Below are 13,212 nucleotides of genomic sequence, written 5' to 3' on the forward strand. Positions count from 1 at the left end.
AATAAAAGTTACCTTGGCTTGAACAAGTTCCGTGACTATGTCTCTTGCATGTACATCAATTGTAATTAAGGCAGTTATGATGTTTCTGTGCAATTTTGGAAGACTACCTCGAACTATCACCGCCAGGGCATTTAATCTCTGCAAATCAAAAGAAAAACTGTCATAATCAATTTTCAATAATCAGCTTACATATATAATTTTTTTTACCGTTTTTTTTCTATTTTTTGCTATTAAATTTGGAGTAGACATTTGCCAAGACAATGTTTCTAGAGGAGATTGTCCTCCCTAAAAATTAAATATGATTAAGGAAGTACTCCTCATTTTCAGGGGTAGTTTTTCCTCTGATAATCAGAAAACCTGAACATTTTAAATCAGCCAATAATTGATTCAATGAGAGCATTTTTGGGCAGATTGTGCTCCCAATTTTCACCTAAACAGTTCAATCTTTTTCTTTTAAAATTTTTTTAAAAATTTATTTATTTGAGAGAGAGTGAGCCACAGTTGAGGGCTGGGGGAGAGGGATAAGTAGGCTCCCTACTGAACAGGGAGCCCAGTGCAGTGCTCAGTCCCAGTACCCTAAGATCATGACCTGAGCCAAAGGCAGCCACTTAACCAACTAAGCCACCAGGTGCCCCTATGACATGAAATCCTATGAGGTCCTCAAGAGATAGGTTCTTTCATCTCAAGAAACTTGTTTCTCCCCTTTTCTGTTTCAAAGGTAATTTTTAAAAAATGCAAACTTACTTGCAAGTAGAATTAAATTTTGAGTTAAAGATTAGGCATAGTTGTAAAATGGCATTCCTGAACTATAGCTTAAAAATTCTTGTAGAATGGTACTAGATTCAGTTATTTATTGTTTTATTGTTAGCTGTCTGAGGATTTTCTAGAATAGTAGAAAAGCACATCTTGAGCCTAAGAATAGGAATCCTGGGGTTTTCCTGGATTGAATAATCTTCTGTGAGAGATATCCAAGACCTACTAAATACAAAGTCTCCTTAAATGTTGCAAACCATTATAATCCTGAGATTTTCCTTTGTAAATGGTCTTTTCCTCCTATTTTTATAAGTATCCTTACAAATATCATACAAATATCAAAGTAGTGTTCCTAAGAAAACCTGAACATAAATGGTTTTCATAAGAACCCCAAAGCTTTGTAAGTCAGGTCAGAGTATTAAAATTTCTGAAATACGCGACTTGCATCAGCCACATCAAAAAAATGTACTGAGAGCATCCTGCACAGCATTATGTTCAATGCCATCCTGTTAAACATCTCACCTCGAAGTTTACTTTCTCAAACTCCTCCAGGGCCTCTATGTGATTAACACCTTTTCTTCCCAGACACTCAGTCAAATCACGGCACCACATGATTTGAGAAATGGTCAGGATCACCTGCATGGAAACACTGTTCTTAAGTGTGTGATGCATCTCACCAGAAATGCACTCAGAGGTGGAAATTTAAGGAGTGTGTTACTTGAGAAGGGTGGCCAGCAATCACCCAGGCTGTCCTTGGTTTCCCCTGATAGTCAGCCATGGCAGATTTGCACAGGCGACGCAGAGACGTAAACATGGCTTCCTCCACTTTACCAAGCCATTCCTCCACGTTGCCCCGGGCTTTCAGGCCTTTTCCCAAGCTAACCTAGAGAAGAGTCAGAGCAATAACAACATGTTCAGTGTGGCACTTTCCAGCCGTACATCTTCTGTACTTCTATAACAGACCCCTGACACACTGAAGCTTAACCACAAATACTAGAACCTTCTATTGATATCCCACTCTACATCTCTACTCTTTTTTTTTTTTTTTTAAATGCTTCCCTTTGGAGCCAAATCCCTGAAAAAAGGAGTATATGCGACTATACTGACTACATGAATTCCCTTACTTTCTTTTCCTACTTACTGCCATTTGATTTTTGGCCCCAACTCTTCCTCTAAACCTGGTAAGGTCATTAAGGTTACCGATGTTCTTTCAGTTGTCAAGTCCAAATGATATTTTTCAGTCCTACACATACTTATTTCTTAGACTTCCAGTGACCTGACTGCCTTGCTTGTCTGGGTCTCTTAGATCTTTCACTTTCCCTTTAACTTCCATGTTTTCCCTGGGTCCTAGCTGTGGTCCTCCCCTTTCTCTTCTTCCGTATTAGTGATGAGCAAATTCTTTTGCAAGAGAGTCAATTTAGGACAAGTAAAATGTTTATAGGTTCCTGCCACTCTTGTGGATACATTTCCTGCTCTAACTGGACTGAAATCCTCAGCATTTCCCCACACATTTCCTCTGTAAGGAATGCTCTCCCTCCCATGTCTCTGCTCCATGTTCTTTGGCTGCTTCTGTGTGTGTGTGTGTGTGTGTGTGTGTGTGTGTGTGTGTGTGTGTGTGAGAGAGAGAGAGAGAGAGAGAGATAGGTAGGTAGGTGAGGGGGTAGAGAGAGAGAGCGGGAGAGAGAGATTTCTCTCTGTGAAGTCCTGTGGTTCTCCGCAGTTTGCTAATACATTCACTCCCTCGGTGTTTACTGCACACCAGACATTGTGCAGTGTCCTGGATACACCACTGCCAACAATGACAACTAACACTTTCATAGCACCTGCTGGGTACAGTTCTGAGTAATCTACATAGAATTATATGTTTTACACACACACACACACACACACACACACACACACACAATATTTCAAATACTATTTGAAAATCCTCAGCATCTCATTAATCAGGCCCTGTTACTATTCCTCATTTTATAGATGGGATGGGATGGGACCTGGTTCCAGGTGGCCAGCAGTAGACCCAGTGCTCTTAACCAGCTCACTCTTCTGCCTCTTGTGGAGAGCTAAATAAGGCTGGGCTCCAGTTACCTCCACTCTGTTCCCAAGAACAAAGCACACACCTCTGTTACCGCACTTACTGTGGTACTTTTCAATTGTTTGTTTGACTGTAGCTCCACTAGACCCCTTTGCGGGCAAACATCTCATCTTCGTTATCTTTGAAACTGCTGAGGCCGCAGAGTACGATGCAGTAGCCCGTGATGAACACTTAGAGTGACAAGAAGTACACTTCTACCCTCTACCCTGGAATGGCAACAAAGCTTTCCCTATAAAGAATCATAAACAAAAAGCACCTTACCCGTTCTCCTTCTGGTGACAGCATTGCTAAAATATCATTAGTGTAAATCTTTTCTGACTCTCCTTCCACACCAGGAATTTTTCCTTCAGTAAGAGGCATGACAGCAAATTCAAGCTTTGAAATGGAGTCAAAGCATTTCCTTAAGTGTGGCTGCACAGCTTGGGGATTTCGTGTCTGGGCCAGAATCTCCAGAAGCTCATCATTTGACAAGAAGTAAAATCTGGATTAAAGAAAATACTTAAAATATAACTTGAAAGTGTCGACATGAAAGATAAATCCTTTAGCCCTATCTCTTTCCCAGTCACTGATTTCCTAAACTTCCAACCTTCTGGTCCTGGGTTTCCTGGGAGACCAGGTGTCTCTACAGCCATTATGGAGACTAGAGTGGCTGCATCTCAGACATCTAGAATTGGTGCCTGACACATAAAAGATAGATACTTTTCAAAAAATTATAAAAAATGCCAGCTCTTCCTATGACCCTGGTTTGTTCTAGAGTAAAGATATAGTATTTGTTTTCCCTAGAACTTAGCCTTACCTTACATGTCCCTACTTATTTTTTTTAAAGATTTTATTTATTTATTTGACAGATAGAGATCACAAGTAGGCAGAGAGGCAGGCAGAGAGAAAGGAGGAAGCAGGCTTCCTGCTGAGCAAAGAGCCCAATGTGGGGCTCGATCCCAGTACCCTGGGATCATGACCTGAGCCAAAGGCAGAGGCTTTAACCCACTGAGCCACCCAGGCACCCCACACGTCCCTACTTTTAATACCTAATGTGTTGGGTAGATGGACAGGTGGTTATAGGAGCTTTATTTGGTTCTGTGAATATCCACATGTGGGCCATACTCGCGTGATCCTGCGTGGCATCTTATTAGATCTTGCCCACCAGGGCCATTTGGAGGCACGAAGACACCACAGGAAGAGAACTGGAGAGGGGGCATACCTGGATGCCCACGGATGAGGGAGAGGGATAAGGGCCTGGTCAGAGAAGACAGTTCACCTCTAAAGTGGAGGAAGCTGCCTATGAGAAACCCCTTGGTTTAGAAGGGAACGGATGGAAAAGAGCCCACGGCAGGCCCCAAGTGGAAGAGAGGGGGCCAGGTAGGTCAGGCTGCTCTGCTGCCTTGCCTCTCTTCTCCTTGCCCCAAACCTGGAGACCTCAGAAACCTCATAGGGAGGGGGGGGGGTTGGTCCCCACATATCCTCATTATCACTAAAGTCTTTAGACCTGCAACAGGCTTGGGCAGAGAAGGGGGGAAGTTTTCACTTTGAAAGGAGTTCAGAGTTTGATTATTAGAGATCATTTATTGGGTTGAGGTGACAAGAGGTTTTTGTTTGTTTATATTATTATTTGAGAATGACCAGAAAATTTGTGAAGTCTGCTTAAAACTTTGTCCAGGGCCCCTGGATGGGAATGCAAAGGCTGTTATTAGTTAGAAATAAAGATGCTTTTGGTTGGACTCAGTCCTGCTTCTTTACCATTCAGTAGTAATTAATTTGTGCCCACGCCTCTCTTTCAACTAATGAAACAGACAACTATAAAGACTGGACCATGAGCAGTGTGAGAGCAGGAACAGTACTGTCTTCATCTTGCTACCAGGAGCTACCTTGGTCTGCAGCTCACAGTATGTCTTCATGAAAGCCTACAGGGTAAATCAACACCACATAGAGCCTCCTGATGGAACACATATAGCAGAACTAGTTCACGCAGTTCTAAGCGAAAGAACAAATAAAAGCAGATGCTTTTCGGTGGTCAATATTATCACAGGTGAATTTGTTTCTAGCTTTCTTTAAGTATCAAAAGTAGTGTACAGATTTTCTCTGGCTTTGGGAGACTCAAGCTGGGAACCACTGATTTAAGAGTGAAACAGACAAAAGGCATATTCCAAACCTCAAAGTCTTTCATCTTTCTCCATGTTGCCTGAATTGATGTTTTAGTAAGATTTTAGTAAGATTTGTGTGTATTCTTAAAGCCTGACCACTTCTGTTAAGACTCAACTAAATCTTCTGGATCTTGGATTTCTCGTGCACACTCATACCAAGTCCTGGTCCCCAGCAACAATCCCTCCCAACCAAGTAACCCAGATAAGTACCTACCCCTGGTTGCCACAGTGCTTGTCCAAGGACAGACCTTAATGGCCATTTCCTTAACAACTAACAGGAAAATACCAGGGAAGATGAACCATTTTGCCCTGTCTTATAGTACAGTATGCCCTAATGATTGAAGCTGGGAGCTTTGGCTATCATCACGTAGTTTATCCTGGTGTTAAAAAAACTATATTATAATGGTTTATTTACATGATTATTCACCTGTTAACCATGAGCCCCATTAGGGCGGGAATCCAGCCTTTTCTTCTTTGTATCTTCAGCACTTAGCACATTTGGTATGTTTTTGGAATAAAGAGATGAATAAAAAATTTCATTTGGACCTTTGTGAAAAGATCTCTTAGACAACTTCTCCAGTGACACTCTTAGGTCACTGATTAATCCAAAGAAACCTGCTCAGGCAAAAATGTCCTCTGACTTTTCACATGCACATCTACGGATACACACAGGCAGAAACACACACGTGCACCCAACAATGAAACAATGCTGAGACCAAGAATCCCTCCGGCACCTTGGGTACTCACCCACTTAGTCCTCCACCAAATACTTGACCTCTATTCTTGAGCCTTACACTCCCCAATCAAGATACCAGCTGGACTGATCGGCCTACTATCATATCTTTCTTGATTCTTGTTCTGGTTCCCTGATGTTTTGAGGTTATGGTTTCTTTTTAAGTATATCCTTTTAAATTAATGGGTAGTTTTCACTACTAAAAATATCATAGGTTGCTTTATAAACTTACCTTGGAAAGATGACTCTTTTTGATTCTAAATATGCCTCTAGACACTTTTGAATTTGGTCAAGTAATGCATTATTATTTTGAAAAGTCTCCAGAAGTCCTGTTTATTGGGCGGGAAAAGGTAATGGTAAAATTGTATTAAAAATAAATAGAAAATACCATTTTAAGTGGAAGTAAAATATGACATTAACATTCTTTAAAGCTTTGCCTTTATTTGATAAGAAATGGTCGAAAAAACATAAATTGTGGGAGGTTGGCTAACAATGTTAACTGTTACTTTTAGTAACATTATCTAATATTAATTTTAATAATTACCACAGACGAGCAAGTATTCAACCTGCAACAATTTTTAGCTGGCGCACCCCACTTTTTTGGTGCAAGAACCAAAGCCAAACCCAAGCACAGACCATTGCGCACGCTAAGTGTGTTCTCACTCTGGGGCTTCAACTTTGTTCTTCTCTCTGCCTTTCACACCCTCTCTCAGATTTGCACGTGTCTCACTCCCTCTTTCCTGCTGCTTTCTGATCAAATGCCACTCAACTGTGTCAAAAGAGCCCTCCATCACAAATGTTTTTCATGAATTAATGAAAAATCAGATGGGGACATTTTTATGGTTCTAAGTCTGAGAGCTTTAGCAGAGTGGGTCAACTGAATGTGAATATATATCTTGTTGTCAAATTGTGACACACAGGCCTCACTGATACTCTGTGGCAGAATCCCCAGATTATAAGAGGAGCAGAAATAATCAGATTCTTGGGTGCCAAAATTATGAACTAAGCTGACGAGTAATAATAACAGCGATAATAGTTAACAACAACAGCAACAACAGTGCTCAGTTCACATTTTTCAGCAAGAGTGTTGAATGCACTACAACTGTTCGTGGTCATCAATGCTGACGAGAATCAACAAGGACTGAGTGTACCCCCATATTGCCAGAATCTTATAGATGGTTGTAAAGTCTCTTTATTTGTTTTTTAAAATTTTGTTTTATACCTGGTTGAGTCGCTGCTCGAAGAGCGTTAGGCAGCCGGTTCACCTTCCTCATGATTTCTTTCCACGACTTATCCACTTGCAGGAACATCTTCGCCTCAGCAGGCAGCTGCCTCTGAATATCGGGAGCATTAAAAATACTTTCTAGGTAGAGCCAGTTTCTCTGGCAGTTTAGCCACTCTTCCTAGGAGGAAAATGTGGGCATCATCAAATGTTTCACCCCAGAAATGCAGTGTCGGGACCTAGTTCTCACGGTCTCTATGCCTCCTGCCAGTGCATGTGTCGGCCCAACATCTGTGAGAGTTTCTCACTTCTCACTCCGGATTTGGGGTTATGCCTGAGCCCTAGTGTCACAAGCGCTCCCTGGTTTATCTCAAGTCTCTTACTTTCCAGTTAATTCTTTGGATAGTCCCCACCATTTGGAACTTTTTTTAAGGGCCCCCTATGAAAACATTACTTTGCTCTATAGTCCCTCCCTTCATAGGGGTTAGCCCAGTAGAGGAGGCTGGACAGGGGTCAGATTATAAAGGGTTCATCAAAGAGGGTAGATTCCTAAAAATGATCTCCATGAAACAAAGTTGGAACAAAAGATCTTTTCCCACTTAGTGCCTTTATTATTGTACAGATAACTTTTCATATTAGAATATTTAGAAACGTGGGGCACCTGGGTGGCTCAGTGGGTTAAGCGTCTGCCTTTGGTTCGGGTCATGATCCCAGGGTCCTGGAATCAAGCCCTGCATCGGGTTCCCTGCTCAGCGGGAATCCTGCTTCTCCCTCTCCCACTCCCCCTACTTGTGTTCCTGCTCTCGCTACCTCTGTCACTGTCAAATATATGAATAAAATCTTAAAAATTTAAAAAAGAATATTTAGAAATCTAAGCATAATTAGGTCAAGCTAAAAATCTGCAGTCTAAGAAAGAGATTGGATGGGAACAAAGTAAGGTCAGTATAAATGGATTTTTTGTTCTACTGTGGGGTAATCCGAAGTAGAATAAAATAAAAAGGAAAGGGGTATCACAAGGAAGGGTACCAAGGAGACTTAAAGCAACAGTGTGTGTTTTTCCAGTAAATACGAGGTTGTTGTGGTACTGTGAGAGGTTGTCTAAAAGCTGTGAATACCTGAAACTTAGAAGCCCGGGTGTTCCCTGCCTGAGCTTAAAGCTGTTGTCAGCAAAGGTTTAAGCCACTTAATAAGGTACCAAAGCTGCCTGCCATTTTGGGATGGAAACCGGTTGAGGAGACCGTCTTTCACTGGAGTGTATGCACCTTTCTTTTCCAATTACAAAGTTTAATATATCAACTGGCTGAGGTACTTAGGGAGGGAAAGAGGGTGGTGTAGGGAGAATGAGAAGAGCTGAAGACAAGGGTGTATATTCTTAAGGTGAAAAATTCTTAGAGCTTCTCTGTTTTTTGAATTTTGAATTCTGAAACAATTTGTGGCAGGATTCAATTAGTGACAACACAAGTTCATTGAATCATTTCAAGAGTTGAATGATTTCAAAAGTCCCGGTCTCAGAAAAAGGTTAAGCTTTCATACTAGGGCAGTGATCACCTTAAAACAAAAAGAATTTTTTTAATCTTAGGAATTGACAAATACCAAAAATGCTATCTTGAATCATGATACCCATCAGTAGTTCATATCATCTAGACCAGCATCTAGAACTCCATTATAAAATCTTTTCAGACAGGTGTTAGTTTTTTTATGAAAACTTGGTTTAAATGTAAATTTCATACCACATTGTCACTTTTGTCTCAATAAAACTATAGATTTATAAGTAAACAAAAAATGTGGGCAACATAGAGGAGCTGAGGATGACCTCCACCTGAGAGCCAGCAAGAAATTGAAGCCCTTAATCCCAGAGATGTGAGGAAATGGTTTCTGCCAACAATGTGAGTGAGCTTGGAAAGGGATCCTCCTTGAGTTGAACCTCTGATGAGAACCAAGTCATGGCCCACATCTTGACTGAACCTTTGTGAGACCCTAAGTAGGAGATTCAGTTAAGCCATACCTGAATCCCTGACCCACAGAAACTGTGGGAAAGTAAATATAGACTGTTTCATACCACCAAGTTTGTGATATTTTGTTTCATGGCAATAATAATTAATATGATATGGCATAATCATATAAAGAAGAACTTAGTATATTTGCATTTTCCTTACATTCTGAATATAATAAAATGTCAACAATTAAGTCTTATTTCTAAACTATATCATATTTAAATGATTAAAGAAATGATTTCTAAAGTACCGTGGCTCTCCAATTCTCTGAGTGCATGAACTGAAACTGCCTTCACTCACCAGTGTTTGATTAAATAAGGCAAGTTGTTTCTGCCAGTCATCCACTCGAGTTTTCAATGGGCCAACATAACGTGATGAGGCAATGGTTGCAATGTTGATGGTGCTGTCATCAAGAAGAACCTTTAAATAAAGAAGAAAAAAACATGCAGCATCATGAGTTTGTGCTCTCAAAGTTAATTACAGATGTTTAATCCCAAGAGTCCACTCAAAGTCCAATTTTTTGAATAAATAGCCTTGTCCAGCCTACTGTTTCCTACCCATCTGCTTCCCTTCCTTATCCACTTCAGTGCCTCACAACCCACTCTCACGTTCTCTCAAATGTCACTGAGAGACTTCTGATTGCCAAATCTTGCCTATTTCTGTAATTATTAATGGCACATTTTTTGTTGTTGTTGTTTGGTTCAATACTCTTCTCCACTCTCCCCGTACTTTAAGGTACCTGGTACCTTCTTTATACCATTTGGTCATCTAAGCCTTTATTTCTCAAAGTACTCAAAACTTGCAAAATTAGGTATCTTCTCTATCCAGTGAAACATTGCTTTATCTCAATTATCTTGAGGAATAGGGAAACTGAACTCATTCATATCAAGGTTAGAATGACTATAAACAGTTTTCCCTCTACCTCCTTCCCCTACTTTTCCCCTTTACACTACAGCAATCTTTACAGAACATGTGAATTCTAAAAAATGTGTCTGTTAATCTAAAGGATTTTAATTGCCCTATTTATAAATTTCTTGAGAGCAGATGTCCCATCACCCAGCATCACTTGGCCTGCTTCTACCTGACTTTCATCTTAGGTTTGCTCTCTCATCTACTGCCAACAGTAACATCTGGTCTTGCTCTTCCAACCTACACCTGGCAAAGCCATTTCATCATTAGTTCTCATATGGGTACACCCAAATGGGTCAAGGCTTTGCTTTTTAAATTTGCCGTAAGATACAGATCCTTTTGCTAAACAAATATGTGTTTGAATTTTAAATCATTTAAGAATATTCCAAACCCATGGATTAGATTTATTTTCTTTCATTTTTCAGAGAGTATGGCCATCTACTCCTATCTCAGAAAAATTCAGGTGAACTTAGTTTCTTCATGCAGTATAAACCTGAAATGCTTGTTCATGTTTCTTTGCCTCATTTAAATGGTTTGAAATGCCCTTCATTCTCATCTATGTCTGTCATATACCATTTATTCTTTAAGGTCCAGCATGTCTTGGCTGGTCTAGGAAGGATGCTGTGATCACTTCAGCTTATAATTATCTCTTGCTTTTCTAAACTTTTCAACTGTTAAGTATACAATTATAATTCATATGTATGCCACTTTTATTGCTTTGCTAATACTTCATGTACAAGCATATCTGTCAATTATTCATATTCATATTTTGCCTTTCCAATTAGATTTTTTCTTAGTAACTCTCATATTTCATTCCTTCATCATAATCTCCCATAGAAGATTCAGGAGTAGGTCTGACCAATCTTTACCATGAGTTTTCCATAACCCAGTTACCCTACCTGTATGTCATCTGTGCCACCCAGGATAAACACATCTTTGGAGTCACGATGAGGGAGAACGATGAATTCGGTTGTTTTCCAAGAATCCTCCACCTTAGAAATAATTCAATTCTTAGGATTCCAAAATTAATTTGTTTAGGTATTCAATAAATGCAAGTAGAATAAAATAAGTGAAAACTCCATAATCATCCCATTTTCCTCTTTACTGCCTTTAAAATTCTTGAAATCTTCTTCCTGGTTAAACGATACTGATATGCTAAATTTTATTGATGAACATTTAAATACATATAAATAATGTGTGATATGTTAATGTCCATCCCTTACCACTTTATGCCTTAAATGTAAGGAAACTATTTCTTTTTACTCAGGTGATTTGTGGGTATGTGTGTATTTTTAGGGTAAGGAGGTAAGTAGCTTAAGTAGGGAAGTCTCTTCATTGTCTTGTAGCATTTCACACTATTACTTTTTTCTGGTAGTTTGAAAGATGATATATTTTGGTATAAAAGATCTTCCTTGGAATGTGGTTTTTCATATAAGCCTGTAAATATCAAACTTTGTTGTCATCAAAGTGGACTATAAACTAAGTGGAAAGAGGATACTGATGAAAGTGTTGCTGACAATAATAATGATAATAAATGTAAGGAAACAACAGAAGGACGACTGATGAGAAATTGAGAGGTGCAATGATGAAAAACCCATATAGAGGAATCCAAAGTTGGTGATCTTCATGCTAAATATGAAAATCTATACAGTCCTTGATCTTCAGAACATATTTTCCAGATTTACCTTTTTAAGAATTGTTTCTAAGGCAGCTTCTCCAGAAGCCTGTCCAGAAATGTCCTGGATTTCTTGGGCAAAATCAAAAACACGCAACTCAGAGAGCTTCTCCAAGGTTAATGGAATTTCAAGGTCCACTAGGGAGGCATCAACTGTTTGTTCAATAGCTGCCCAATGTCTTGACTTCAAAGTTGGGTTCCTCAAGTCAATGATAACTGGAAGCTGGAAAGCAAACAGTCTCAAAGGCACCATGCTTTTTATCTTTTTTTTTTTTTTACTATAGATATATGAGTTTATTTCCTCTTTCTTCCTTCCTTTCTTTCATTCATTAACATATAGTGTGTTATTAGTTTCAGTGGTAGAATGATTTGTCAGTTGCCTATACTACCCAGTGCTCATTATGTCAAATGCCCTCCTTAATGCTCATTACCCAATTACCCCATCCCCCTATCCACCTCCCCTACCTTAAAAACATAGCCCAAGGCTTCTGACTTCAATTCAGGAATGTGGAGAACTGGAAAGAATACCACTTGTGCTCTTAAAAAAGGAAAATTCTGGACAAACTGAAAATTAATTACTTCTAATGATCCCATCAAAAATTAGAGGTTGGAGGGCAAACAACTAACTCAAAATTTGGGAAGAGACTGTTATCTGTAGATTTCTCCACAGCAAAAAAAAAACAAAAACAAAAACAAAAACAAAAAAACAGGACCTGAGAATTTGCTTACCTAGGACAGATGCCTTGGGTTGTCACTTAAGCTAGCAAGAAGATTCAGCTAAATTTAAAAAATAAGTTGCTAAAAATGGAAAAAAATAAATTGCTAAAGAGTGAGAGTAGGGTAGCATAAGAATGTGAAGTCTATAAACACAAAGGTGTTCACAGGGAAGACTGGGGAGAATCCTAAGAAAGTCTACCTTATGGTGCTGGCTGGGGAGAGGAACACAGCAGCCACTATTGTAACTCTAATCAACCCATTTCTCCTAGTTTTCATATAAAACAAATGACTTAATGTCAGGAAAATGAGCAACAAACACTGCCATTTTAAGGCATTGTGATAACCCACTATAGATTTCTGTATATCTCGGGAGAAACAAAATTGGAAAAATAAAAGCTCTATTCATGGGGGAGGGAAAGAAATACTCTCTGGGCTGATTACTACAGCTGGAGGAGGGGCAGGAACACCAGTGAAGGTCAACAGTCTGAGAACAAGAGACACAGATAGAGGCTTAATCAGAACACAAATGGAATGCCCCTCCTAACCTCTCCCACCAGACTAACAAATATTGAATAAAAATAACTGGAATACAGACTGATTAGCTGCTAGAGACAGATTCTCTCTGGGGACAATAGATAGGGAGGACCCAAGGTCAGAGAGAAACAAAAATTGAAAAAATAATCTTTGGCAAATGAGCCCAAACCATAAACATAAGGTATCAAAAGAACAATTTGTAGTATACTGAGGGTAACCATAGCAACATCAAACCTCAAATCTAGCCCAATTCCTTACTAGATTTAACATAACATGCCACACAAAAAGGCAAGTAGGAGGAAAGGCACGCTCACTTCCAGGCATAAGAATTATTTACTTCAGTATCTAGGGTACTACATAAGATGCCTGGCTTTCAATAAAAATGTCAGAACTATATAAAAGGCTAAGATAAACATACACTTAAGAAACAAACAAACAA

The 13,212-nt window shown here is 39.4% G+C and overlaps 1 protein-coding gene across 2 annotated transcripts in view; it reads right to left on the minus strand.

Moving 5' to 3' along the window:
- The window catches only part of DNAH6 (dynein axonemal heavy chain 6), a 229,344-nt gene that overhangs the window by 143,710 nt on the left and 72,422 nt on the right, over nucleotides 1-13,212 (minus strand). For both annotated transcript variants that reach the window (XM_047745429.1, XM_047745428.1), the window contains exons 19-27: nucleotides 11,533-11,745; nucleotides 10,747-10,839; nucleotides 9,239-9,358; nucleotides 6,945-7,125; nucleotides 5,955-6,051; nucleotides 3,110-3,329; nucleotides 1,472-1,636; nucleotides 1,276-1,389; nucleotides 13-138 (exon numbers count right to left, since the gene is read on the minus strand). In XM_047745429.1, the coding sequence (XP_047601385.1) occupies nucleotides 13-138; nucleotides 1,276-1,389; nucleotides 1,472-1,636; nucleotides 3,110-3,329; nucleotides 5,955-6,051; nucleotides 6,945-7,125; nucleotides 9,239-9,358; nucleotides 10,747-10,839; nucleotides 11,533-11,745 (1,329 nt within the window). The remainder of the gene's footprint in view (nucleotides 1-12; nucleotides 139-1,275; nucleotides 1,390-1,471; nucleotides 1,637-3,109; nucleotides 3,330-5,954; nucleotides 6,052-6,944; nucleotides 7,126-9,238; nucleotides 9,359-10,746; nucleotides 10,840-11,532; nucleotides 11,746-13,212) is intronic.

The sequence above is a fragment of the Lutra lutra genome, chromosome 9 (assembly GCF_902655055.1).
Source record: "Lutra lutra chromosome 9, mLutLut1.2, whole genome shotgun sequence".
Lineage (NCBI taxonomy): Eukaryota > Metazoa > Chordata > Mammalia > Carnivora > Mustelidae > Lutra > Lutra lutra.